This window comes from Strix aluco, chromosome Z, assembly GCF_031877795.1.
Source record: "Strix aluco isolate bStrAlu1 chromosome Z, bStrAlu1.hap1, whole genome shotgun sequence".
In the NCBI taxonomy this organism is placed as follows: Eukaryota; Metazoa; Chordata; class Aves; order Strigiformes; family Strigidae; genus Strix; species Strix aluco.
Genome location: NC_133971.1, coordinates 7367166 through 7394130, shown reverse-complemented (window position 1 = coordinate 7394130; position 26965 = coordinate 7367166). Strand labels below are relative to the sequence as shown.

At 40.9% G+C, this 26965-nt stretch overlaps 1 protein-coding gene across 11 annotated transcripts in view; it reads right to left on the bottom strand.

Annotated features, from left to right (window-relative positions):
• Nucleotides 1-26965, bottom strand: part of SSBP2 (single stranded DNA binding protein 2) — a 204999-nt gene that overhangs the window by 162798 nt on the left and 15236 nt on the right. Inside the window, exon 1 of one of the 11 annotated variants that reach the window (XM_074813283.1) lies at nt 10804-10856. The exons of the other annotated variants lie outside the window; for them this stretch is intronic. Coding sequence (XP_074669384.1) covers nt 10804-10841 — 38 coding nt within the window. The 5' untranslated portion in view covers nt 10842-10856. Of the gene's footprint in view, nt 1-10803; nt 10857-26965 lie in introns of those variants that run through there. 11 annotated transcript variants of the gene reach the window in all.

Sequence of the window (26965 nt, the reverse complement as noted above, 5' to 3'; positions counted from 1 at the left end):
ATGAACTTTAACTACAGCATAAGACCAGAATAAGACAAAAATTAGGCTCTAGTCCAAGAGTGTAAAATTAACAAATGAATAAACTATTTAACACCTCAACGAATACAAAGAAAATAATAGCGAGATGGTCTTCAACACTAAAGGACTTGGGTTTGAAGTGGCATTTTAAATGACAGTTTTTACTCATTAAACTGGTGTGAGAAACCGTGTAAAAGCAGCAAGGAAACATATGTTAAATTTTCACATTTGCATACTTGTTGACATCCCATGAGTAATGTGAGGAAAAAATATTTCCAATCAATTTATGACAACGCTGAAGTAATTTTTGTTAAAGACATGCCATAGGCCAGAGTTCCCCTCTCCCTGTCAAGACAATTAGATCACACATTCATCTATGGCCTGACAATACATTCATTCTATTTTAAAAAATGAAGTTACTGTCTGGCTCTTACTGCTACAGTTGCCATTTTGCTAAGCTGGTCTGTTTTGCATGAAGCTTCTGCTCTAATTGGACAAGGCATTCATACATCCTACAACTACCTACTGAACTCCAAACAGATGAACCATTTAAGTGGTTCTGGTCAACCAGTTATCATAATATTACCAGGAAATAAAGAGTAATCACTCCAACTGCGCTGTGGAAATTACCTTCTTACATGTTAAGGTGGGAAGATGCAATTAGTTTAATGAGAACCTACAACCAAAGCCTTGCAGCAGTATGTCCACTGACAAAAACTAGGTGGTAAACTCCCCCAATTCCAAGTCAAAAGATCAAGACAACATCCAACTTTCCATAAAAGGCAGTGAAAAACCAAAAGTACCAGGAATATGTTCACCTTATGGTTTTGGTGTCTAACTTAGGTGCACTGAGTCAGTCCGTGCACCGGCTGGCAAGTTTCATTGACTATATGGAGAATACTCAACCAGCTGTTCAAATGAACATATGCCTACAGAAGAAGGGCTCAAGTTATTATGACAGAGTCTTTCAGGAAATAATTTGTCCATAAAAGGTAAAACAAGTGGTATCTTTGTGTCATTCCATAAGAAGACACGTACTATCTCTCAAGACAGGTTCCTGGAATGTGTGGAGAATAACTTCCTCACACAGCTGGTGAGTGAGCCGACCAGGGAAGGTGCCTCCTGGACCTGCTTCTTGTGAACAGGGAAGAGCTTGTGGGGGAAGTAAAGTTGGAGGCTGTCTAGGGTGCAGTGATCATGAGATGATTGAGTTTTTGATCCTTCGAGAAACAAAGAGAGGGGTTAGTAAAACTGCCACCTTAGACTTCCGCAGGGCAAACTCTGACATGTTCAAAAGACTGGTTAACAAAATCCCTTGGGAGGCTGCCCTGAAGGATATGGCAGTCCAGGAAGGCTGGACATACTTCAAGAGCGAAGTCTTAAAGGCACAGGAGCAGGCTGTTCCTGTCTGCCGAAAAACAAGCAGGTGGGGAAGGAGACTGACCTGGCTAAACAGGGACCTTTGGCTGGATCTCAAGGACAAAAGGAGAGTCTATCACCTTTGGGAGAGGGGCCAGGCCTCTCATGAAGAGTATAAAGATGCAGTGAAGTTATGCAGGGAGAACATTAGGAGAGCCAAAGCGCAGCTAGAGCTCAACTTGGCTGCAGCTGTTAAAGATAACAAAAAATCTTTCTATAAATTCGTTAACAGCAAGAGGAGGATTAGAGAAAATCTCCCTCCCCTACTGGATGCAGAGGGAAACATGGTAACTAAGGACGAGGAAAAGGCTGAGGTGCTCAACGCCTACTTTGCCTCAGTCTTTAGCAGTGGAACTGGCTGTTCCCTGGACACCCAGTCTCATGAGCTGGGAGATGGGGAGGGGAAGCAGAATGAGGTCAGCACAGTTGAAGAGGAGGTGGTCAGAGACCTGCTACACCACTTGGATGCACACAGGTCTGTGGGACCGGATGGGTTACACCCAAGGGTGCTGAGGGAGTTGGCAGATGTGCTCACCAAGCCGCTGTCCATGATCTACCTGAAGTCATGGCTAACTGGGGAGGTCCCACTGGACTGGAGGGTGGCAAATGTGACACCCATCTACAAGAAAGGCAGGAAGGAGGATCCAGGAAGCTACAGACCTGTCAGTCTGACCTCGGTGCCAGGGAAGGTCATGGAGCAGGTCACCTCGGGTGCCATTAAAAGTCATATAATGGACAACCAGGGGATCAGACCTAGTCAGCATGGGTTTATGAAAGGCGGGTCCTGCCTGACAAACCTGATCTCCTTCTATGAGAAGGTGACCCGACTATTGGATGAGGGAAAAGCTGTGGATTTTATCTACCTGGATTTTCAAAAATTTGACACAGTTCCTGATAGAATTCTCATAAAAAAACTGACTGCCCATGGCCTGGATGAGCGAACGGTCTGCTGGGTCAAGCACTGGCTGGATGGACAGTCCCAGAGAGTGGTGGTCAATGGAGCTAAATCCAGCTGGCAGCTGGTCACAAGTAGTGTTCCTCAGGGCTCGGTGTTGGGACCATTTCTGTTCAACATCTTTATTGATGATCTTGATAAGGACATAGAGTGCATTATCAGTAAGTTCGCAGATGACACCAAGTTAAGCAGGAGTGTTGATCTGCATGAAGATAGGGAGGCTCTACAGAGAGACTTGGATAGGTTGGATCGGTGGGCCAACGTTAACGGGATGGGCTTCAACAAGGCCAAGTGCCAGGTCCTGCACTTCGGCCACAACAACCCCCTGCATGGTTACAGGCTTGGGGAGGTGTGGCTGGAGCTGTCTGGAAGAGAAGGATTGGGGGGGGGGGGGGGGGGGGGGGGGGGGGTTCTAATTGACAAGCAGCTGAACATGAGCCAGCGGTGTGCCCAGGTGGCCAAGAAAGCCAACGGCATCCTGGCTTGTATTAGAAATAGTGTGACCAGCAGAAGCAGGGAGGTGATAGTCCCCCTGTACTCTGCACTGGTGAGGCCACACCTGGAGTATTGTGTCCAGTTTTGGGCAGCTCAATACGAGATATCGAGGTGCTGGAGCGAGTGCAGAGGAGGGCAACGAAGCTGGTGAAGGGCCTGGAGAACAGATCCTGTGAGGAGTGATTGAAGGAGCTGGGACTGTTTAGTTTGAGGAAGAGAAGGCTGAGGGGAGACCTCATCACTCTCTACAGCTCCCTGAAAGGACATTGTAGAGAGGTTGGTGCTGGTCTCTTCTCACAGGTGATTAGTGACAGAACAAGGGGGAATGGCTTTAAACTCCAACAGGGGAAATTCAGACTAGACATTAGGAAAAAATTTTCACAGAAAGAGTGGTTAGATAGTGGAATAGGCTGCCCAGGGAGGGGGTGGAGTCACCATCCCTGGATGTGTTTAAAGATTGTTTAGATGAGATGCTGGGGGATGTGGTGTAGGGGAGAACTTTGTAGAGTAGGGGGGATGGTTGGACTTGATGATCCAAAGGGTCTTTTCCAACCTGAATGATTCTATGATTCAATCTAAGACTGAAATTCAAGCACCGAGTTTGATTTATCAGTATGTCTAAGGAAACAAAGAACAAAATGAGAATGGCCAGATTTTTCCATGAAGTTCAAAAGTTGAGCTTACAGGAGTAAGGAATTGCAGTAAATTAGCTTCTGCTTTGTCTTGAAAGTTGCCCAATAAACCTGCCAGGAGCAGGCAACTATTATACATAGCTCCACGCAGCTTTCATTGTTTTATCAGCCACATGTCATAAGTAAAAATATATATAATTTAACTGAGGGTACAGTGGTGTATAATCATTATCCAGAAAGTTATAAAATCAAAGTGATGGAGCAAAAGCCTGCAGCTCCTCAGCTTTGTCAGTGTGTCAAAGCACAGTCTGGGTGCTGTACCTGCTTTCTGCAGCACCAACAGTCAGTTTAACACTGCAATAAACAACTGCTGCCTCTTCACCACAACATCTACAATGGTGAACTGCACATCACAGAAATGTTCCTAGATGCTACCACCTCCTCTGCCATCAGTCACCGAACAAAACAAACAAAAAAAAAAAAAAAAAAAAGAAAAAAACCCCATCCAAATAATAATAGGAATGCTCCTGATCTGAGCATCACCAAGATAGATCTAGTATTTTTGGATTGTTAAGACTTAATTTTTTGAAACTATTCATGTATGGAAAGTTCTGCATACGACACATGATCCATTTAACTTTTGGTTTTTTAAACAGTAAATAAAAAACACAATGAAAACTAGTAAATCAATATCCGTATATAATTTTTAGTTTGTGTGAAGAAGAGGTGAAGCAGCTGAGCAACATTTAAAAGTAGCTCCATAGAAAAGTTCTTGCATGTTCCTCTCCGTGTTTCAGGAGTCTTGCAGTATTCTGAAATCACTACTCCTACCTATATGGAGAAGCAGCTTTTTTTTCCTTCCAAAATGGTATATAGACTTCATTGCAAATCCAGAGACTCCTAGGAATCTCACTTATTTATTATCCAAAATATAAACCTTATTCTCTGAAATAAGATCAAGTAGTACTGAATCGATATTTTTAATATAGTACAACAGCTAAAAACATCTCAAATGGGGTGGTTTCTTGAACAAACTCTCTTGAATCCATCAATCCAGTACTTTAAAAACTGCTTGGAAGCTCTTGATGGTGAGCTGGGTTTGGTAAGTTTCAACAAAAGCAAACCATTATTAACTTTTTTTAGAAAATTTTGGTTTTTTAACAGACATGTATGACAAACAACTCTTTCTCCCCTATTTGATCATACTGACAGTCTTTTCCTCTCTCTCTCTCTCTCTCTCCCTCCCCGTATATTTATATACTAATATAATTTTTTCCCTAATCTTTTTTAATGTCTCTTTCATATATACATATGTACATACATACAGTCTTTTCCCATACATCTCATCTGAGATTTAGGTGATTCAGTCTGCTGCCAATTATCCATGACAAGAGAGGACTGGGACATGAAATCACATGGGCCATGCTGGGTACAAAGTGCTTTGCTGCACAAAGCCAAACCCCACAGAGTCACCAGTGCACACCAGTGGGGTGATCAATTTGGATGCAGCATCAAACTCGAGCTATACCAAAGAATTTAGTTACCTTTCTGCCATTTGCTTAGGCAGGTACATTAACAACGACCTCAACATTACAGATATCTATCTGCACGCACACTCCTAGCACATCAGTTCTCCCGGGCACGCCATATCACCTACACATAATTTACATTTTGGTTTCTTTACCTTGAGGCCAGCAAACTGCTCTTTTTAAGAGCCTCTAACCATGCTGGTCTACTGCTGAAAACATGATCTATGTTAATGTTAGCGCTCTGTATCCTATCAACAACGTGATCGGCTTTCTTATAAACACCTGGGTATTAAATGAAACCCAAACACTGGTCTGAGAAAACAGCATGTCCCAAAGGAGATACTTGATGTTTGTTCGGCTGTGTGCACTGCCTTTTCTGAGAGTTCCTATCACAGCCCTGCAAACACAGGCAGCATAGAAGTGTATGTATTCAACATTATTCATATCCATTTATTTCTTCCTCTCTCTGTACATAGCAGAAAACATTCTCCTTGTATGCACCTAAATATCTGGGGCTTATACCCAGTGCTACAATGAATAGTGGCCTCAGTGCCTTGTATTAGGCTGATGGTACTTTCCGAAAAAGCTCATCCTTCTAAATTTACAGTTTTACAGACAGGGGAAGCCTTCTTCTACCCTGATTCTGGACAGGCAGACTCACCTCTAGTCTCTCTTCCACTTGATTGCTTGCAAGATGTCCTGAAAATATGCCTCGGTAAGTCTGGTCACCCTCCCCTTGATTATATATACTGCTTCAAGTGTTAAAAACTGTTGGAAACTAGTAAGTGCACTTTTAACAGTATTAAAAATAATGGCAGGTTTTTTTCAGTTTAACCATACACTTCCAATTCACAAATGCTTTTTGCGTCCCTATTTCACATGGTTTTACTACTTAACCTCCTGTAGACTTCAAGCACTAGCATAACTATTTCCAACAACACATTAACTTGTGCACCAGTATATAACTAAACATTGAATAGGTATCTGGTATCCACTGATCTTTTGAAAAAGATCATAGATAATATCCCGTGGTGGTGTCTGCAGTCTCTCCCACAAGCACTTAATTGCATGGTTCTACATATTCTCATCTGCTAAGGATGTCTTGGTTTGTGCTAGGATGTCACACTGCACAGTGTTCCCCACTTTCATCTGACCCTGGCTGAATTTAATATTTATTTTTGTCTCAGGTCTCAGCTTGTAGAGATTACTACAGAGCCAAAGTATTATAAAATTAAAACACTCTTCTGTAGACTCCATCTTGAATGGGATAATTTCCACTGATTTCCAAATACTTCATGAGGTACATATTCTTGATGACCTCTAAGGTTTCAAACAAAAATCTCTGTCCTTTTTGCACCTATGTTTTGCACATACATTCCTCAAAAAGTTTTCCAGTAGAATTTCACAGGCTTCCTAGCCAATGGTTAAGAAAGAAGGCTTATGCACCTGAAAGCTTGTGTTTTTCCAGTCATATTTTCTGTAGCCTCCTCTCCTACCTTCCTGCCTCCCCCAGCCTAATGTCACTAGCCTAGAAAGATAAACCATTTAGACGTATCATTCCTGAAGTGACATTACAGACAAGTCTTTGTTGTCTATGACGGTGAAAGACTGTTGCCCCGCTTCTTCTCCCCTGCGCCCGGGGGCCAGCAAGTGAAGGTTTACTCCAGGCTAGTTAAACTGATGCTGATGGAAATCTTTTGTCATATGGGATGAGTTTGCTGTAGCAGAGGAAGCAGGACAAGCTCCTTGGGTGCTCTGGTGACTTGCAGAGACCATCGGCAGTAAAATGCCTTTATCATGCAATTCTCAGGGCAGTCCAACGTGAAGCCAGTCTAATGCTCAGGTAGCCTTTGCCCTTTTTGCTTCTCCTCATTAAGGGCAAGCTATTTACAGTGAAATAGCCCAGTTCCAGCCACTGACACTGAGCACCAAAAACATCCTCTTCTCAATACTCTCTCATTTCTTCTCCCCTTCCCAGCTAAGGGATTAGAAAATTAACCCAATCAAAAAAAGTGAACAGTTTTCTGCTTGCTGAGTGAGCTGAATCAGCCTGCCAAGGGCCAGAGCAGCCACACAGGAGCAGAAAGAAGCAGGAGCACTCACTTTGGCAGCTCTGGACTGCTAACACAGCTCTGCTCGCGCTGTCGATTCCTCCTGCTGGCTAGGATCTCAAACTTGACATTTTATGAAAACACATGTATTTTCAAGGTAACCTCTAAATAGTTTCTTGGGCTTAAACTATATAAACTATTCCACTTACCATAACTATAAAATATGCTAAACCGCAGCTAAAAAAATAGTTACATGACAAAACACATTTTAAACTGTAAGCTGAGACTTTTATAAAAATACGTGAGATTCCAACTCTTCCTGATAATAAAGGTGCTAACCTTGGTCTTCCCTGCTGCTTTCAATGGGATAGTAATGGGTTTATACATGCTATTTTCTTCCCTGGTATATAGTTTGCTATAGTTAACGAGTTTAATGCAATGCATCCTGCCCTGGGAGTAAGCAGAGCTAGCAGCATGGAGCTGTTGTAAGGAGAGTCACCAGCAGAGAGCAAAGCACAGACACAGTCCTTAACAAAATGCAAACTTTAAAGCTATACACGTGCCACAGGATTACCGGTAGGTAGTCCCTAGCTGAGTAGCTAGTATATGACACTTCTTTGAGGACCTAAAACACTTGTTACATGTGACAGAAGATTGCTTTAAAATCCTGTATCGGCAGAAACCAAGGCTGACACTGACCCATGACACTGCAAACACCAGGTTTCACTGCTCACCATTTGACACTTGTCACCCACTGTACTCAAAGGAAAAGTTAATTTGCAAAATCTGCCAGCGACTGAAACGTTTTAAATGTATGAAGAAAAAAATGTATGAAGAAAAAAATTTGTATTTATACACAAACAGAAAAACAGTGACTGGCTTCTAACCAATGCCTTGGTAGCACAAACAGGCTGTTGAGAACATTGCTGCTGTACAACTGGTGCTCCAGCACTGCTTGCCTACGGCACAGGCAGATGACACCTTCTCAAGCTACAACAGCTTGGGGGGGGGGGCTACCACCTTCAACACTTCACAGTGGTCTTTTAGATGGGAGAGTCCCTCCACCCCACCCACAGTGAGATGCACTACGAGTACTGGAGGTACTGCCAGCCTGCTTCAGTGCAAAGCCAGCCAGATCACCTTTGATCAGCTTCAGCAGCAGCTGTAGCCATGACGGCCTTACGTTGCACAGATGCCAGCGAGGGGTTACCATGGCTCTGTTGTGGTAATAGCTCCAAGCAGTGGAGTAATATTATCTTAAACTATTACAGCTGTTCCTAAAGCAACTGCCTACCCTGGAACAGAAAGAACTTCTCCCTGTCTACAGCAGCACCAGAAGGCTGAGAAGGAGGAAGCATGAATGTATACAGCCAGCTCCCCAAGGATGAGTTAGACTCATCTCAGATCAGCACCAATTGGACACGCAATGCCCATCAGTCCCACAAAAAAAAAGCATCACATAACTTGATTTTCATCCATACGAAGAAAACAGTATTTCTTATTATCTGCCTTCTAGAAGGACCCATGTTTTTGCTAGTAGCTTTCCTAGCTCTTCTCAGGAAGTATAGATTTAATATTAAATATGGTGGGTGGGTCCACAACATTGAAGATTACCAGGAATCACTGCTACTGAAACCTAAAATCCTCTCTTCAAAGGTGTAGGGTGAGACAGCACATTAGAACCTCACTTGACAAAACATGGAGTGAAGAAGTGGAAGAGGAGGACCCTGGCTGGTACCACAGACAGGCTGGAAGTCTCACACTGCTGGTCTCCTTTGTGAGAGTCATGGTTAATGCTGGGCAATTTTTTTTTTCTTCTTTTACAATGTATCATGGTTAAGCCCAGTTGCAGATAATTAGTCAAAGATGGTAGCATTCCTTCCCACTCAGTGCCTGCTCTAGTTACATTTTCAAACCGTGTTAAGAACAAACTGCACACTCAGAGGTTGATAGCATGCTCTAAAGAGCTCCCTTCCGAGTTTCACAAACTGGCACATTACCGTAGGAATATGCTAGCATATGTGTCAGTGTACCTACAGGCTGATGGGGCAGCCAACTGGCAACAGAGGCAAATCCAGTTATCTACCTGGAAAGCCATTGAGCTGATCCTGCCCAGTCTTTCAGCACACCTGTATGACAACCCACAAGTAAGAAAGAGCTGAAGAATTTGGGTTCAGAAAGCAGCATACAGCTGTGGCTGTTTCTAAGGGACACAGATCTCCTTCTGTAAAAGGCTCAGTGTTTTGGAGAGGAGACTTGTAAATTTAATGGCTGGATTAAATGAAACACATCTCCAATTTACTAGCAAAATGTTTTCTGTATTTCGTCGCAAGTTTCTTGTTGGAATGAAATAGTCAAAGACTGACTATTACTAATACTCCTGGCTGGCAGATTATCTCAATGGCAAGGTGAAATAATGAACATTATCACAAAAGAATAAAACAGTAGACTTCCAGGAGTCACAATCAATCGTGAAACAGAGAATTAGTCTCAAGAGGGAAGGGAAGAAAACAAGGATGAAGAGACAAGCAATAACAAGTCACCTCATGAATCTTACGGGAATCATACGGGATGAGAAAATTGAGGATTAATTTCCCTAAGTATCTATCTAAAAAGTGATGGTGGAAAGTAATTTGTATGACTGATTATGAAATGAAAGCATTTTCTTCTGGAGAGAGGAAGTTCTGAAAGCATCAGAGTAAATCTAACAGACCTCAGTAGTCAAACAAATTCAGGGAATTGGTGGAAAGAGTTTCTTCAAAAAAACAGACAACCTGAAGGAAAAAAGTGCAAGACAAACATCAGGTGATTCAGGCTACACTAAAAAAAACTCAGTGGGAAATATCAATGGAAGACAGGAAATAATAAGAGGTTATTCTGGCTGCATCAAAAATTCCTCACTGATCCAAGAAAAAGGTGCAACAGCAAAAAAGAAAGTAAAGGCACATAACAGTATTAAGGAACAAGACAACCATGCAGGTGACAAATGGAGAAAGGCTGAAGTGCCAAATCAGTTATAATGAGCAAGGACATAAGGCAGCAGGAACAAAGCCTATACCACCAAAGAACTGGAGTTCCACTATTCAATGCAAGAAGCATGCAAGCAAAGAGAAGGTAGGGAAGTCAAGTCTCAGTGCATGCTTTGTTTCCACCTCCACAAAACAGCAGAAGAAAGCTTTACTAGTTAAATACAAGAGGAATACACACAGCAGGAAGAAACAACGGGTTAAAGAACAGCTTAGTTAAAGGCTGTACTACTGGGGAGACTGCTAGAGCACACTGCCTCAAGAGTGCTAAGAAATGAGCCAAAGTATTTTCAGAACTTAAAGGAACTGAAGAGAGCCTAGTACACATCTTTTGTAATTAAATTAAGAAAGGGCCTGGGGATTTACATACCACTCAGAAATAACCCTTACCACCACAAAATTTCACTTTTTTTGGATCAGACAAGCCATGAACATCACATTGACTCTGCTTCTTAAGAGCAGATCACGTGAATTCTACTTCAGTAAAATCCAAATCCCTTCTCTGATAGAACCAGCACTGCTAGAAACAGGGACAGCAGACCCTGACCTCAGCGTAAATCATTCTGGCCTCTGCCAAAAGAGGCAACCAGTGGCAGCCCTGGCAGCACATTAGGGTGCCCCACGCGTGGCAATGGTGAGGTCCCTTTTGGTGCAGCATTGAAAGAGGCTGTGACCAACCTGCTGGTACCAGGAGGTGTCCATTTGGATGTCAGCATGGAGTCAGCTGTACGTTCATGTCTTCTCCGATGCTACTGCTCTGCAAAAGCTGGAGATGCAGGTGTGAGGGGAAAAAAATAAGCTTTTTCTACAGCCCATGCCCCTTCTCCCCCAGTTCGGAATGGCTTTCCTGTATTTATTTTGGGGGCTGGGTCATAGCTTTTGAATGCCTTGCGATTCCAGAGCTGCAAATGACACAATGTCAACTCTGACACGAACTTTTATGCAATTCATTTATTCCTTCTGAGCCAGTTTCTCTGCAGATGTCATGACCACTGCTTGCCTGCTTAACAGTGCACTGAATAGCGCAGGCTCAAGCAACATCTGACAGGCGAGGCCACCAGCAAAAGCAATTTTCAAGGGTATGCTATTAGTTTCACTTTTCTAAACCTTGCGGTCCAGTAGATGACAACTAAGCATCGGCCTGAACCATAAAGTTTCCCTTCCAAAATGGGAAGCTCTGGTGCTGGTCCCTGGGAATAATAACCCATTGGCCTTGAGACTGCTACTTGTGTTGGGTGAGAAGTTCTGTACAGGGGCCTGAGGTGGCCTCAAGGCATTTCTCTAAAAAAGAACTACCCCAGCCAAGAGATGGTCCTTATATGTACAGGTGTTAAGTGTACATACAGAAAATCTCAACACGCATAAACTGATCCTGCAAAACTTCATGCACGGTATTCCTCCTCAAATCACTGCCATTTTCACCCACAGGACAACTACATACAATTTGATATTATCAGACCTACCAACTACCATATGGCTGCCAGGCCTATTACACCTGTCTGCTGAATTCTCACACATCTGGCTAACCTGCTAGGCAGCTTTAAACATTTGCCTGCTATTCCTCCCCTTGGCTGATAGAGACATACTGAGTAGACAGGTGGAGGATCCTCTTGCTGCTCCCCAAACTGGATTATGGCCAAGAAGGATTAGCCAAGACCCCCATCTTACTCAACATTTCCACTCAGCTACAACTCCAGATAAGCTGAAGCACCCAGCCGCAAGCTACAGTTCATGCATGACAAGTTTGCTGAGCTTCGAGTCCTCTCTCAAACTGCCCAGGGGATAGCCTACTATCCAGATATATATGTATTTTACAATTTAACAGGTAATTTGCTTAGACTCCGAACTGGAAGTTACCGGAAATATTTTCTTTTGAAATGCAGGTCATTTAAAAAATACTAGTTTCAATATCCTCCCACATTTTTTTATAGTGAGAATACTTTGCAAACAGAAATAGTATCATCAGAAGAAGGAAGATATTTGAAAATCTGTCTAACAAAGAGTTGCTCCACACCAAAAAAAAAACCACCCTACCCAACAAAAAATCCAGCAACAATGAAGTCTTGCAGCTGTAAAGCTGTACTACCAAATGTTTGACTAGTAGTCTAGAAAATTTTAATGCTAACTCTCCAAAATGCTTCTTGCTGGTCTTTGAAAGGAAGAAACCAGACACTGGACCAGAGGGATGAAATTATTTGATTCCATATTGATGGCTGATGTTTGGTGGAAAAATTGATGCAGGACTGTATTTCCTTGTAATTAAAACTGGGAAAATAAGCAAACTACTTCTTGGACAACCTCTGGCTGAGTACTTCTTATTTCTAAAGTAAAATTTAAATGACATAAACATCAAAAAGACTGAAATTCTACCATTTGTGGGACACAATTCAGACCGTTTTGCTGTTACGAATTACAAATGCATTTCTGTACAGTACATATTCAATTCAGAAAAGGTTATCTTACATTTGGCTTACACTGGAAAATAGAAAACTGTTTTCTCAGTTTTGTAAGTAGGTATTACTAGAATACTATAATCCATGCTGGATTCCATTTTTAAATCAACTTAATTGATCCTTCATAAGCAGGCCAGTCAAGAAATACAGAATGTAAGTCAATGTTATATTGCCAAGATACAGTTGCTGCAGCAGAACAGTAAACAGTCAAACGGGAGACTTCAACAGTTTTAAGATGTCTGGAGTTAGCAGGGGAAGAGAAGGCAGGGTGCAACAGAGAAAGGGGGAAGGGCAACAGAGAAAAGGGGGGGCAACAGAGAAAGGAACAGAAAAGAAAAAGAAAGAGAGGGAAAAAAAGAAGGAAAACAACACATCCAGATGGGTTCTTTGCAGCTAAACAATTTAATCTTCCAAAAGTTAGCGTGAAGGCTTATGCTTCAATAAACTGATGTGCTCCAACACTGCACACCTATTAATATAGCTGAATGAGTCCACACCTGACCCCAGCTATGGGAGCACAATTCACATCACCAATAGCCTTGGAGATTACCATCAGCGGCATACCAAGCATAGCAAAGTAGTACTTAAAACTGTCAGCTTGTGACCAAAAAGGAAAAAGATAGTGAAGATGTCTTAATGGACTCAAAGATTTACAATTTAAAAATACTCATAAGCTCTACACAAGAACTTTAGGCTTGGAGGTAGTTTTGCTGAGGAAAGTTTCAGAAAACATTTCCCAAAATATGATCAGTGATAAAGCACTTCAGATAAACATCCTCTGTAGTAAAAGCACAAAAACTTAACCTTCAAAATGTACTCAAAAATGTTTTATTAAATATAAACACTACTTTGCCTGGTCCTCAGTTTCAACCTACTGCCTGAGCAGCATTTTTAATTTCTCAGTGACATTTTAAAGAATTCTGAACAAACTGCTTGAGAACACAGAAAAGTTGATTGAAAAGACACAACTTTCACATGTTTTTAATTTCTCAGTTAAACATGAATATTAATATCGTGCAAATGTTTGTATTTAAGAGGCTGTTTACACACTATTTAAAATTGACCTGTGTTATTTATATGGTATTAAATAGATCTGATCTCAAGCCACAAAGCTACACACACTGCAATAGTTATGCTGCTATAACATGCTTCACTTATTACCTTCATCATCCTTTCTTCATTTTCTCTGTTTGTTACCAGGAAAAAATAAATTGATCTTGAATTACTCTGGAAATCTTACTCTTAAGACCAGATTTCAATGTAAGAAGCAGTAGTATGATCAGCGTATAGGAGTTACAAATTGCAGAAAGCAAGAGATCTGCCTTGCTGAACCTTACCCTAAACATGACTCCTGCCTGCAGAAGCAAGGCAAGAGACTTTTTTTTATGACTGTGTCTTCTCCAGTTTACTGGCATTATCTCTACTAAGTTGTGATGAAATGTTAGTACTACCAGGGGTGGGAAAGGGGGCATGGGAGCTCCTCTCCAAAGAACTATTGTACAAGTTGCTTCAAGTACCAGCTGATGAAAAAAAGCTAGATAGACTCTTTCCACCAAACTACATATTTCTTTTTACCAGCTTTCATAAAGAAATCAATTTATGCTTCCCTGTTTCATGTTTTATACATGGAAAAGAAAGGCTGAACACATCAGGTTTTTTCAGACACAACCACTTCAGTTTAACAATGCACAATGATCAAATTATTATAAAACTGTAATTTTATGTTACATAAAACTTTTCAATGATAAATTAAGATTATGCATCAAACTATACTCTTTCAGCATGTATAAGCTTTTTCCAAATATATGTTCATTCAAGTTTCTGAATAACTGCAAAAACTGTGAAGAAAATTGATTTAAACTTGCAACAAATAGCATTAAAGCGAAAAGAAAGACAACACTTGTGATTCATTACTGAACTGTTTCTGTATTAACTGTTCCCTTGAAATAAAATGCAGTAAAAAAAATTAATTCAGTTCTCACTGAAAAGAGTTTAAATCACTGTATTTTTGTGGTAGAATGATAGTCGAATCATGGTTGCAAAACAGACTGTAAAAATCTTTATTGTTTGGATGAGAAGTGACCACAAGTCACACAAGAGTGTGGCTATCAACAAAAATGCCTCTTTTCCACTGTTAAATTTCAGTAAGATTCAGCAACACATGGAAGAAACCAACCTCTACGCAAAGTTATCTCACACTTGACATACAAAAATAGTCCTCCTTATTTTTGGTTAGTTATCCTGGGCCCTGTATAAACCACAAATACTTGAGATTGAACAGAGATGACTGACACAAAGATGTCCACTCTGAAAATCTCTGGAGTGAGTTAGCTGTATGCCCCCTCAGTTTTCTTACACTGGCATAACACACACTTGGGCAAAACAGAGAGCACTGGAAAAGGTTTACCTGTAGAGGCTGGGGAACTCCATCATTGGAGCTTTTCAAGAGAAACTAGATAAAGCCATGGCTGACCTGATCTGCTGTTCACAATGGACACACTTCAAGGAAAACTTCTGGACTACCTGACCTCCAGGGGTCCCCTCTGACCAACATTTCTATGATTTTATAAACTGTTTCCAAAGAATGCATTTGCACCATCTTCCCTCTTCATCACATACAGCTTATTCACTATCCCGCTCCTCCACGCCAGAGCCAGTCATTCAGAGTTGAGTCCTACCTGCACACATCCCTTCCACCGTACATTAAGTTTCTCTACAGAACCATTCCAAGAACAAGAAAAGTCAACTTGAGAGGAGACAGTAGTGGGACTACATCAGAGAAGAGGCTCAAATTTCCTCTTCCATTAAATAGCTGCTGGAAACTTCATCCCAAATACACACTGGAAAAGGGTTTCCCAAAAGTCTAAGAGCTGAATACCCTTCTGTCTCATGCTTAGCAGATACAGACCAAAACAGAGAAAAGCATGGACTATACGTGAAATGAATGAAAACCATCAGTTGCCATTAAAGAAAAAAGGATTGGGAAGGGGAACCACAAAGAGCCACCTCTCCCATGACCAGAAGAAAAGCTTCATGATATCTCTGTCATATTTAGTATGATGTGAAATACATCTGCAAAAGTTTCCCTCCTTGAGAGAAAAAATTAGAAACAGATCTCAGAAGAAAGAACACATATACACAAATCTGCATTAAATGTAAGACCTGCATTTGCATCATCAGCTGGTTGCATTAAAACCAAAAATAAACAAAACATAACTGCCTGTTTAAAACAGAAATTAGCTTTCGTTAGGAAAACCATTCTTTACTCTCAACCTGACTCAAGATGAGATCTGACTCTAATCTTATATTCAAGTGATAATATCCTACTTTATCTTCCAAATTGCAGACGCTCAACTTGGTCCTATGTCTATTTAAAAAAAATATTAATTAGTTTTAAAAATTTTCTTTTATTAGTATGTTACAAGACAGCTTGTCCAGGCATTCACAGCTCTGGATTTCACTGTCACCTCAAAAAGCCAACACTGCTTCATTTCCTCCCCAGCAGGGTTTTACTAGAGAGTTGTAGTCAAGTCTTGGGATTATATTTAGTATTAAAAATAAAGTATTTATAAATCTATATTAAGTAAATTAAATGTTTAATATACATTTTAACAAAGGGTCATTTGTTATGGATTTTAGTGCGGCAGTTACACAAAACACTGTCTTTAACACCTTCTACTGGTGTGCTTACTGCCATATATAATATACATTCTTCATGACTGTAACCTATTTAATAACATACATTAATTATTTATTAGCCCTCTATAAATAATTTATGAATGTACCCTTACTATAAAGCATGACTGGACTGGCCTTCACTTCCACAACAAAAGAGTCTGCAGTATTTTAACTGCTTCATTAAGAAGTAAACCCTACTTATAAAGAACTTAACAGCAATACACATTCTGTGATATAAAAATACAACCAAATGGCATAGCCTGTCATTTATCTCAGTAATATGCAGTGGATTTCCCACAAATTTATGTGAATTGGTTACAATGTTACTGCAAGCAAAACTAGAATCATGTTTAGGTACAATAAAAGAAGCTTTTCATACCTCTGTCATGCAACTATTGGATCAATCTAGTTTTCCTCCTTGGGCACCTAATTACCCAGTTTTGTGAGCACAGGAGGTGCAGTCCAGGCGGGCTGCCTTGGTATCACCAATAAACCAAAGACAAATTTTAATACCAAATTCCCGGCAGCAGCTTGTCCATACGCTAAATTCTTCTAAAAATACCACTTCCCACCTCTGTGATCTGCACGTGCTATTTCAGGTAGGCAGCTGTCAGGTTGGTACATGTATTTTAGTCATAAAACTCATGTACATCTTCACTGACCCAACACTGGACTACGACCAGCATTTGCTTTCCTCCACACTGTTCGAGAGGTCTTTCCTGCTTCTCTGGGTAACTTGCCATTGACACAAATAATCTCCAGAGCCAGCAGCTCAGCACCAGGGTACCCCCATGCAGATAACACTGGATGCTGAAAAGCCTGCAAGACCACTCTCCTACTTCTCCGATCACATACAGGTTGGAGAGTCTTAGAAGTACTTTTTTTTTTACGAGTACATCTCAGCTGAGGTTGCCTAGGATCTCTTGATTGCTCAACAGGCATGAAAGTTTTAGGAAAACTGTGTATTTTGCCACTCTAGGTTTTAAACACAGGCATTGGAAATAGTACTGTATGTTAACCAAGTGTCAGCTTCACTTTCAGGGTAGCTGACATCCTGTATATTTTTAGTATTAAAATCAGTTATTAGTTTTAGTATGTATATGGCATTCTGTGACTCCTTCTGGCACTGCACTGGCTTACTTTTACTATAAATGCTATTCTTGTCACATGAGAACCGCATTACATTTAAAGCAAATACTTACAGCACAGCAAAATGCAAGAAAAGTTCCTTAACAGCAAGACACAAGGAACAACACTTCAGAAGGCATCCCTTCTGAATATCACTAGATCTAATGTGACCTAAGCAAACTGGTGGAACATCAAACCCAAGTATCACTGGTGGTACACCTATCACTTGTGTTGCCCATCTTTGAAAGCATGTTCTGTCAGAGAACAACAACCAACTACAAGTGAGACCACATGCAAAAAAAGAAAAAAAACCAAAAACCCAACACCACAGATATCAGGAAGGATGCAGCATGACCTCTTAATTCCTTGTTCCCATCAGTCTGGATTCATTCAGGAAAGAGACATTGCACCAGGGGAAAATAAAATACAAAAACAAAGGCTCACAGGGTAAAATTAATTAATGCATCTCAAAATTACTCATCTATTTTAAATCAATGAGAAAATATAGATCACAGTCAAGGCTGCTCTTTGTACATGTGAAAAATGCCCATCTTAAATAATAAAATGTCCTTTTCAGACCTAAATTATGCTTTCTTATGTGCCATCTCACTTAACACAAAAGCACAAACAGAAAAAAACAAGTTCTTACCCATATGAAGTTCACAGGGAAGTTGACAAAGGAACAACTACATAATAGTAGAAGAAAAGAAGTCTAAAGTTCATAGATGAAGAGAGACTAATCATTGCTTTATAAGATACGTGAGGAAAAAGGAAAATGGCCAACATAGGAGGCAATACCCATGTACGTTCAGGTAAAAGAAAACATAAGGGAAGTACAGACCCTGAGAACTAACCATGGGATGACACACAACATTATGCAGCATTCAAGATCCTTGGGCCAAGACAGCCTAAGCTGGCTGGCTGGAGGTAGCAGGCAGGAGTTGGAAGAGCAGATATAGTGGTTACAGCAGCAGGAAAGAAGGAGTGCAAGAAACTTCAAGATCCTCTGTCAACATCTTTTGGTCTCCTGCCAGGCAAATCCAGTGCTAATACAGCAGACATAGGTAGGCAGAGCACACTGGTATATTCATAGATGATCATACCTGTACAGGTGATGTAATCTTTCTATTGCTTGGTCAACAAGGCAATTCCACCTGGAATTTGGAGTCACTAAAAAGGTCTTTAGCACCCTTCAGGGTGATGAATACAACTTTCCAGCACTCTTTATGCAGCTATCCAGTCCTTTGAAGATTAGTCCCTGGAGGTATGCAGCACTGACTAGCTTTGAAGATGTCCTTAAACTATAAAACAAGAATCCTATGTAGGGAAAAAGATGCATGTATGGGAATAATAACTGAACAAAAAAATCTGAGATAAAGATCTGTCAAGTCCAATGTGAAACTCAAAACCCCAGCAAGATCAGCATAGTTAAAAGCTGCTCATTATTTTGTAATGTGTTCCCTTCGCAGTGCTTCTGACCTAAATAATGTCCTTGCTTTTTAGAAGACAGCTACTCAATGGTTCCTCATTGCTCTCTCTCTCCAAGAGAGCTCAAGCCTTCTGTGATAATCACAGTAAAAGGTAAAGGGACAGCAACCTAAAACCCAGGGATTTCAGCTGTCTTGCGCCCCAGAGAAAATGATAGAGGCCCAAGACCTAAAATTATATGCCCTTGAAAACAGTGTAAGGGACAAGAGGTAGGTAAGCCTGTAACTGCAGCTACCAAGAAACTGCAACAGATGGAGATATGCACTTGGAAACACATTTACCTTTTACAGTGTTTTCTGTTAAACTATGCAGTCTCTCTTCAACCCTAGAAATGTGGAAATGGGGGAAAGAGGGAGTAGTTGCAGATGCACGAGTCTTGCTAGGATGAAAGTAAAAGAAGTCTGTGGCCCCATGGAACCTACCTTTATAAAATATTTCTGATGGAAATCCTGCAATTTCCCTAACTCTCCCTGCATATGCAATAGCCACGGAACAGAAACATAATTTTAACTAAAATATTTTTTTTCAAAGTAGCTTGTCACTGGCGTCAGCCACTAGATTGGATTTAAGCCCCGTGGGAGTATTGGGGTTTGATGGTGAGCAAAGTCTAACTGGGCCTTTCACCACCTACTTCTGAGCATTTACCTTTTACTAGGCCTTTTATCAAGACCTCCTTAAAATAAAAAAAAAAAAACGTTTTTACCCAACAGATCTGTTATGGCCAACAAAGGGAAGAAAAAAGATCTCCTCAGAAAGCCCGTATTACACAACCCCCATCTCCGCACACACAGTAAAGACCCTACTGGTGCACAGAAAGATAATCCTGGCTGTTATCACTGGGATCACACATTTCTTGTATTGTAGTTTTGAAGGAGTGGTACAATTTGTCCCCTGCTAGCTAACTGGTGAACGGTACAGCCCAGCTGCTCACCCAGAGGTATGAAGGTCCACTTCAGCTCCATGGAAAGCAAATCCTAAAGATGAGCGACTCCTATCCTTATTCCTAAAGATCAATCTCAGAACAGCACCCTGTCCCTGTCCTGGGCAAGGGCTGCTTGAAGTAAAACACGTAGCATACAGCCAGTTCACTTTCAGACTGCATCCCCCAAATCCAAGCAGTCATGCTCCACTTATCCTTATGTCCTGCCCAAGTTCAAGGTATTGAGACAATGTTCCCCCAAAAAAGGAGGGGAACTCAGAGGCCAGCCCCCACTTCATCTCACTTCCAGACCTGCTGGGGACATAAGGGACAATCTGCTTCATGAGCACTGGGTGTAGGGCCCCCCCCCCTTTTTTTTTTCCCCAGAGAGAGGGTTTCTGTGTCTTACATTCACACAAAGCACACTCAAGACCTTCCAGTGCTACAAAAGCCAGAGGGCCTGCTCCTCATGCCCTGTCCATAAACCTTTCTCCTCCACCGCTGCAGGGGGCTTGGTGTTCATACTCTGGCAGCCTTGGGGCTTATCATCAGTCCCATGTTTGCTTATGCCCCGTTACAGCTTTTAGACAAGCTTGATGTTTTATGACTACTTGAGAATGCTGTTTTGTTCAGCACAACAGCTGCCATATATTCTGTAGAAAGGCAAACCTTATACTTAATTTGTTTAATTTTCAACACAACACTTAAAAAAAATCTAACTATGCAAAAAAATCATTGTCATCTCTTCATTTCATTTGGAGGACCACTTACTAAAACAGAGAAAGCTGTTTTCTCAGTACCTCTCCCTATTTTAGTAATCTTACCTATTGACTTTAAGAAAAACAAGCCATTGCTTGTTTGTGAAAATCTCACATCAAATTCAAGTAGCAGGCAACATTTGCTACTCGTTTATGAATTTGATCACACCTCTATGGTGACAATTTAATTAAACCACTGAAATTAAATTAGAGTATTTCCTTTTTTTTCTGGAAGCAGAATACAAGAGGTAACAATGATTTTTTAGATCTTTAGACAACATTATTGAAATAATTATAAGGGAATGCAAGACTAAAGGTTATCTAGAGGCTGAAATTTCTGATCATTCACCTCCGACCAGAATGATCTTTCCTGTTGTTTACAGATTTTTAAGGGCTTTTTTCACTCAAAAGTCTATAAAAGAACTTTCCTTAGTAGAAAAAATAAGAGTGTTACCACTTCCCATTTCAAGATGCATCCAGTCGTCCCCCCAAAAATGTCGAGAAAGTATTTATGCTATTTTTGTTTCAGAAAGTTATCAAGAGTCTAACAGAGATTAGTATTGGCACTGTTCAAGTTTGCTGTGTTTCATACATGATGCATCAAATGTCTAGACCTGTAAAACGTACGTGAATTTGAACATAACACAGATGAAAACATGCTGAAGTGGTATCACCATTCTCAAATCAAGCTAACACCAAAAAAAAAAAAAAAAGCCACCCCAAAAACCCATGAACCAAAAAAATCCTATCACTGAACCCTCAATCTCAATGTTTGTGATGACAATCTCAAACTTAAGCATTCAGTACACTACTCTAAACAGAGAACAGGTTTCCCTTAATGCTTCTATTCCAAGTATTTGTGTGTTAATTTTAAAAACTTTTCAAAGCCAACTGGCAGCTCTTTAGGCTGTTGCTTTTCTCTTTCACATGCCTTCTCCCACATTTGCAGATAAGAAGGGAAGATTAGCCCCCTAAGGTGCTTTTTACACTTCGTTCAAGGTTAACAATGCACAGAAACTTTTCTATGGGTAGGTGCAAACTTTTGCATCAGGACTAAATTTCAAACCCAGTAAACTGGAACTGAAGTTTAACAGGAGACGCTTGGTAACCACTGGTTTTACAAAGCACTCCAGTTCCCCAAACTTCAGTTCAGCTTGACCTGCCACGTACCAGCATGGGTGATTTTCTCCCATTTATTCTACATGGGCTAATGGGTTAGGCTGATGCTTGCATATGACTATATTTTACATAAATACATACACACAGAAACAAAACTTAATCTATTTATCCATTTAAAATCTCTGCTGTTTCTCCTAGTGGCCAAGTTGCTATAGAGCTCTGTTGTGTTGTGCAGGAAAGCAGAGCTTCATTCCTGCTCTAGTTATTTCACTCCCCAGGGCTGCCATGAATACAACAAATGAGATCACATGAACTGTGATCTTGTCAGATCTCATAAGCAAATAAGAGTTGGCCTGATCATTATTAGAATAGGAGATTGCAAATTCCTTGTTTCTTTTGAAACAAAGACTATGAAACTTTTTGTACACTGAGTTGAAGTCACTCAGTGCAGCTTCTCTGTAACATCATCCTTTCCTCCAAGTATTTTACTGTATTGCTTTTCACGTTCAAGAATGACCACTGGAAAAACTAGTACAAATGGCAAAAATAATGAGTCAGCTGCTCAGTTTATTTAGTGTCCCTGCAACGCACACGGCAGTTTAAAAGAAGTTGCACAGGAAATTCAGTCAGCAAAATAAAAAAAAAAAAACCAAACCAACAAAAAAACCCCCAACCCTTATTAGGACTGGATTTGCAAAGAAAAAAAGTCAAGAAATTTCCAACCAAAATGCCAACATTACAAAACAATTAAAAGTAATGAAATTTTGACTGGTCTCAGTAAGAGTTAAAAATCTTAAGGTTAGTGTTTAGTTAATCTGGCAGTCCCTCTGAGAAGTCCCAACACAGACCAGACAACATACCCGAGGTAGCAGTGTTGATCCACAGCTTCTCAGCAGCATCAGTCAACTTAGAGCACAGAGACTGACAGCGCAAAACAACAGCAGCCTACCTAAAGCTACATTTTAAAAGGTGCATAAAGACTCTCGGTGCAAAAAGGCACAAAAAGCAGCCGGTATCTAGGGGTACAACATGGAACCTCCATCTTTAAAAGGCCCCACAACTCACAACTTTAGAATGGCAAGTTTCCAAAACTGTTGCACTTACCAAGACAAAAATCTCCACAGTGCTTAATAGACTCAAACATTTTTCTAAGTGCTTTGGAAAAAGAAATCAAAAACTGGTGCACATGTATTAAATTGAATCCTCAAACAGAGATTCATATCTAAGTAGGGAGTAGTGACTGCCCAATCTAGGGAGGAGCAGGGGAGTTAGAATTAAACAAATATATTAAAAAAAACCCCAACACCACACTACTATTTTAAGTGCCAGATTTAAGGCTTCAGCTTTGCAAATGACTACTGGAAGGTCCAAGGTCCCTGAAGGAATAGTTGGGTGGTGAATAGCTGCTGTAACGGGTTTGCATAGAGCTGCTGTAGACTTGCCAATACATACTTGCATCCAGCTGGTCCCAATTAATAGGATATGTCATGGTAGTTGTGGGCAGACTTCAAGCAGCTCTAACTTACGCCACAGACCAGACCGGTAACCAGAGGATTCAAAACAAAGACTATGCATAGGTGGCACAAAGCGATCTGCCCACTCTGCAGAACTGCACCATATAACTAAGTGGATAGGAGTAGAGCAATTTAATGTATTGCCGTATATAAACAAATATCTTGAAGGGGATAAGAAGAAGGTAGTATGGACAATTTATACCCAACAGCCATTTAATTCTCATTTTAAACCGAGCATAATTTCCACCATCTGCTCCTCCCACCCCACCTCCCAAATCCTACAGAGACACCTCTGGAATATTTGCTGGAATCACTACATTTCACTGAGGCAAATTTATGTATAATCAGTAAGTAACAACAACAATAATATTATCAAAAAAAATGAAGGAATTGTTTGCCTACAGGAGATACAAATCCAGTGACCTAAACAGAATTACTATTCAGACAGATTATTGTTTTCAATACACAGAAACATCTCTGTCAAAGATACAAGATAGCTTTTCATCTTTAGTCTGAAACTTTGTTAGGAAGAGGGGAAAGAACTGATGATAGTAGGATCTGTTAAATTATTACAGAATCACAGAATTGTCTAGGTTGGAAAAGACCTTGAAGATCATCCAGTCCAACCATCAACCCAACACTGACAGTTCCCAACTACACCAGATCCCTCAGCGCTATGTCAACCTGACTCTTAAACACCTCCAGGGATGGGGACTCCACCACCTCCCTGGGCAGCCCATTCCAACGCCTAACAACTCCTTCTGGAAAGAAATACTTCCTAGTATCTAGTCTAAACCTTCCTTGGTGCAACTTGAGGCCATTCCCTCTTGTCCTATTGCTTGTTACTTCATTGAAGAGACTCATCCCCAGCTCTCTGCACCCTCCTTTCAGGTACTTGTAGAGGGCAATGAGGTCTCCCCTCAGCCTCCTCTTCTCCAGACTAAACAATCCCAGTTCCCTCAGCCGCTCCTCATACGACATGTGCTCCAGACCCTTCAGCTTCGTTGCCCTTCTCTGGACACGCTCGAGTAATTCAATGTCCTTTTTGTAGTGAGGGGCCCAAAACTGAACACAGTCATCGAGGTGCGGCCTCACCAGTGCCGAGTACAGGGGCAGGATCACTTCCCTGTCCCTGCTGGCCACGCTATTTCTGACACAAGCCAGGATGCCATTGGCCTTCTTGGCCACCTGGGCACACTGCTGGCTCCTGTTCAGCCAGCTGTCAATCAAGCCCTATTGTGCCAGCAAGTTCAATATTTGGAATATTAGACTCTAAGCCAGACTCTAAGCCAGGCAACCAATAAAACAATAACATAGTAATAAGACAGAGCATTCTGCTGCTTAAAAGATACTTGGAAAAAAGAGGAACAAAAAGAATTTCAGAGAATATATATTTCATTGTGCAAGTTCCCATTTTATGATTCTCTGCTCTTTTTAGTTTATTTACTTCTGAGTGTTTTTAAGCTGAGTATCAATTACATACTTTTTTTAATACTAAACACCACCTCTTAAAATGAAGAGGAAGATTCTGCATCAGTCAAAGAATGGAGTAATGAGGCTGATTCGAATACTTCAGACCAGGACTCAAACTTCCCCCCAAATTCTGAAACGTTCTGATTCCTGGGACTAAGTGCAGGCAATCTAGCAAGCATGCTCATGAATATATTAACTGACAAGAACCAGTCACCCCCCAGTTAATATATACCGAGGGAAAACATGTAAAGAGGCTCAAATAGCTAAATATCTCAGGCTAAAAATATCGAGAACTCCCTCAGCTGGAAGTTGTTAGCAGAACTCTGATAAAAATAAGGAACCAGGACAGCATAAATTCTTTCCCTTCCCTGCAGAAAATAAACTACATTTGAGAGGAAAGTATTCAAAACATAATAAAAGAGGTGACTCACCCCTATCAACATACAGTACACACTGGAAGGAGGGCTAGGGTGGGGGAAGGGGGATACAAACCCGACCGTGAAGTTCTGGTGGGAGAACAGCAATTCCTGTCTCCCAGCACCACCGAAACACACAGCTCCTGCCTCCGGCGTCAATCTGCACCGGTTACCACAGCAGTTTTGTAATACACACAGTACTCCTGGCCTGAAGGATGACCTGTGGCATTTGAAGGTCTTCAGAGAAAGGTAAATGACCAAACTGAGTAAATGATTGCTCTGGAAGCCTTCTGCAGAGGTGAACTCTCCCCCTTAAGTGGGAAGCTCCTCCAGAAGGCTGCTAACACCTACGGCAGGAACTGAAACACCATAGATATTTTAAATTAACCTCTTAGCCAACAAGATTTCCAGTTCCGCACTGAATTCTGCATTTATTTTTCAAACTTAAGGTGATGTAGTGAAACGAACAAACCCAGACCTAGATGAGCCAGCTTTGTTCTGGTCTGCAGGTAGACACATGCCTATCATTCAGTTGTTTCATTTTTGTGAGCAGGCAATGTATTGAAAAGCAAGCGCAATCCACCTATATTTAACAGCCTTCCACACTCAGAAGAATAAAGACAGCCAGCAGAATGGGCTCATGTCAACTAGAAGAAACAAAGCAACCATGATGCTTTAGGACAACTAAACCAACAAAAAATGTATAATGGTATCACATTACTTCATTTTGGATGGAGAATTGTTAAAACACTGGAGGAACTGCATAAAGAGAAATGATCTTGCTAAAGCGTATCACACAGTCTTACCCTTTCATAATCATGTAATTGAAATTTGCACATCACGTTGGGTCATACTACACTAGAGACACTCAAAAGGGTCTGGACTTTTTAGAACCATCTCAAGTACCTCCTTCAGTGCAGCATCTGACAGAAGGATAGGATGCTTCGGTACACTAACATCTTTGCTTACCTGGAGAAAGAGAAATTCACAAAAGAAAGAGAATACTGGTTCAAGTCTGCTGACCTCCAGCAGACACTGTAGTTGAACATCACTTATATGAATGCCCAAGAGTGTGACATTAAAAAAAAAAAAAAGATAAAGGTAATTCTGCCACAGGAAATACTCATATCCCAACAACTTCAGGCAGTGACATTTGTGGACTCTACATTACAAATACAGAATCTTAAGAGGCAGGGCATCTGTGGGCTGGAAAATGACACTTTACTGAGTTTGAAACTTTGAATGTAAAGGAAAAAAAACGTGACTACTATGTAAGGGCACCTCAACATCTTCACTGAAGGAATGTCCCGGCATAACTCATGGGTTAAATCATGTCACTGAATGTTATAATCTCTTCTACCAATTTATAGAACTAATTTCTTGCTTTTACATGTTGGATGAAAAAACATGCAAAGAGATACTGGGAAGCTTCCTATGCTAAACAGTGGGTTGAAGGAAAAGGAGCTGGAAAGCCTGGTCCAAGGCGCACCTCTGAGTAGCCAGGCGTATTGTGTATTATTTTAAAATACACAGCATTTTTATCTTGTGGTCCTTACAGCCATAAGACTGTGGAGCAAAGAGGATTCAAACACAACCTTGATATTTAAGCCATTTTATGTATTGCTTCAAAAAGTGGAACATCTGGCCTGTCCTCTTCGAATCTTTACATTTAGCTAAAATATCTGATGCTAGCTTAAGATCACAGGTCCCACTCCATTCACATTACCCAGTGTCCTGCATCAGTACATTAACCTCATCTTTCCCAAAGCACAAGTTCTTTACCCATTTGATGTACTTCTGTTGCGCTGAGTCTTTCACGAACAGCTGTAGTAAAGTTAATCATCAACACACAAACACATTGTTTTTGCAATGCATGTGCTAAGGAATCAGCTAG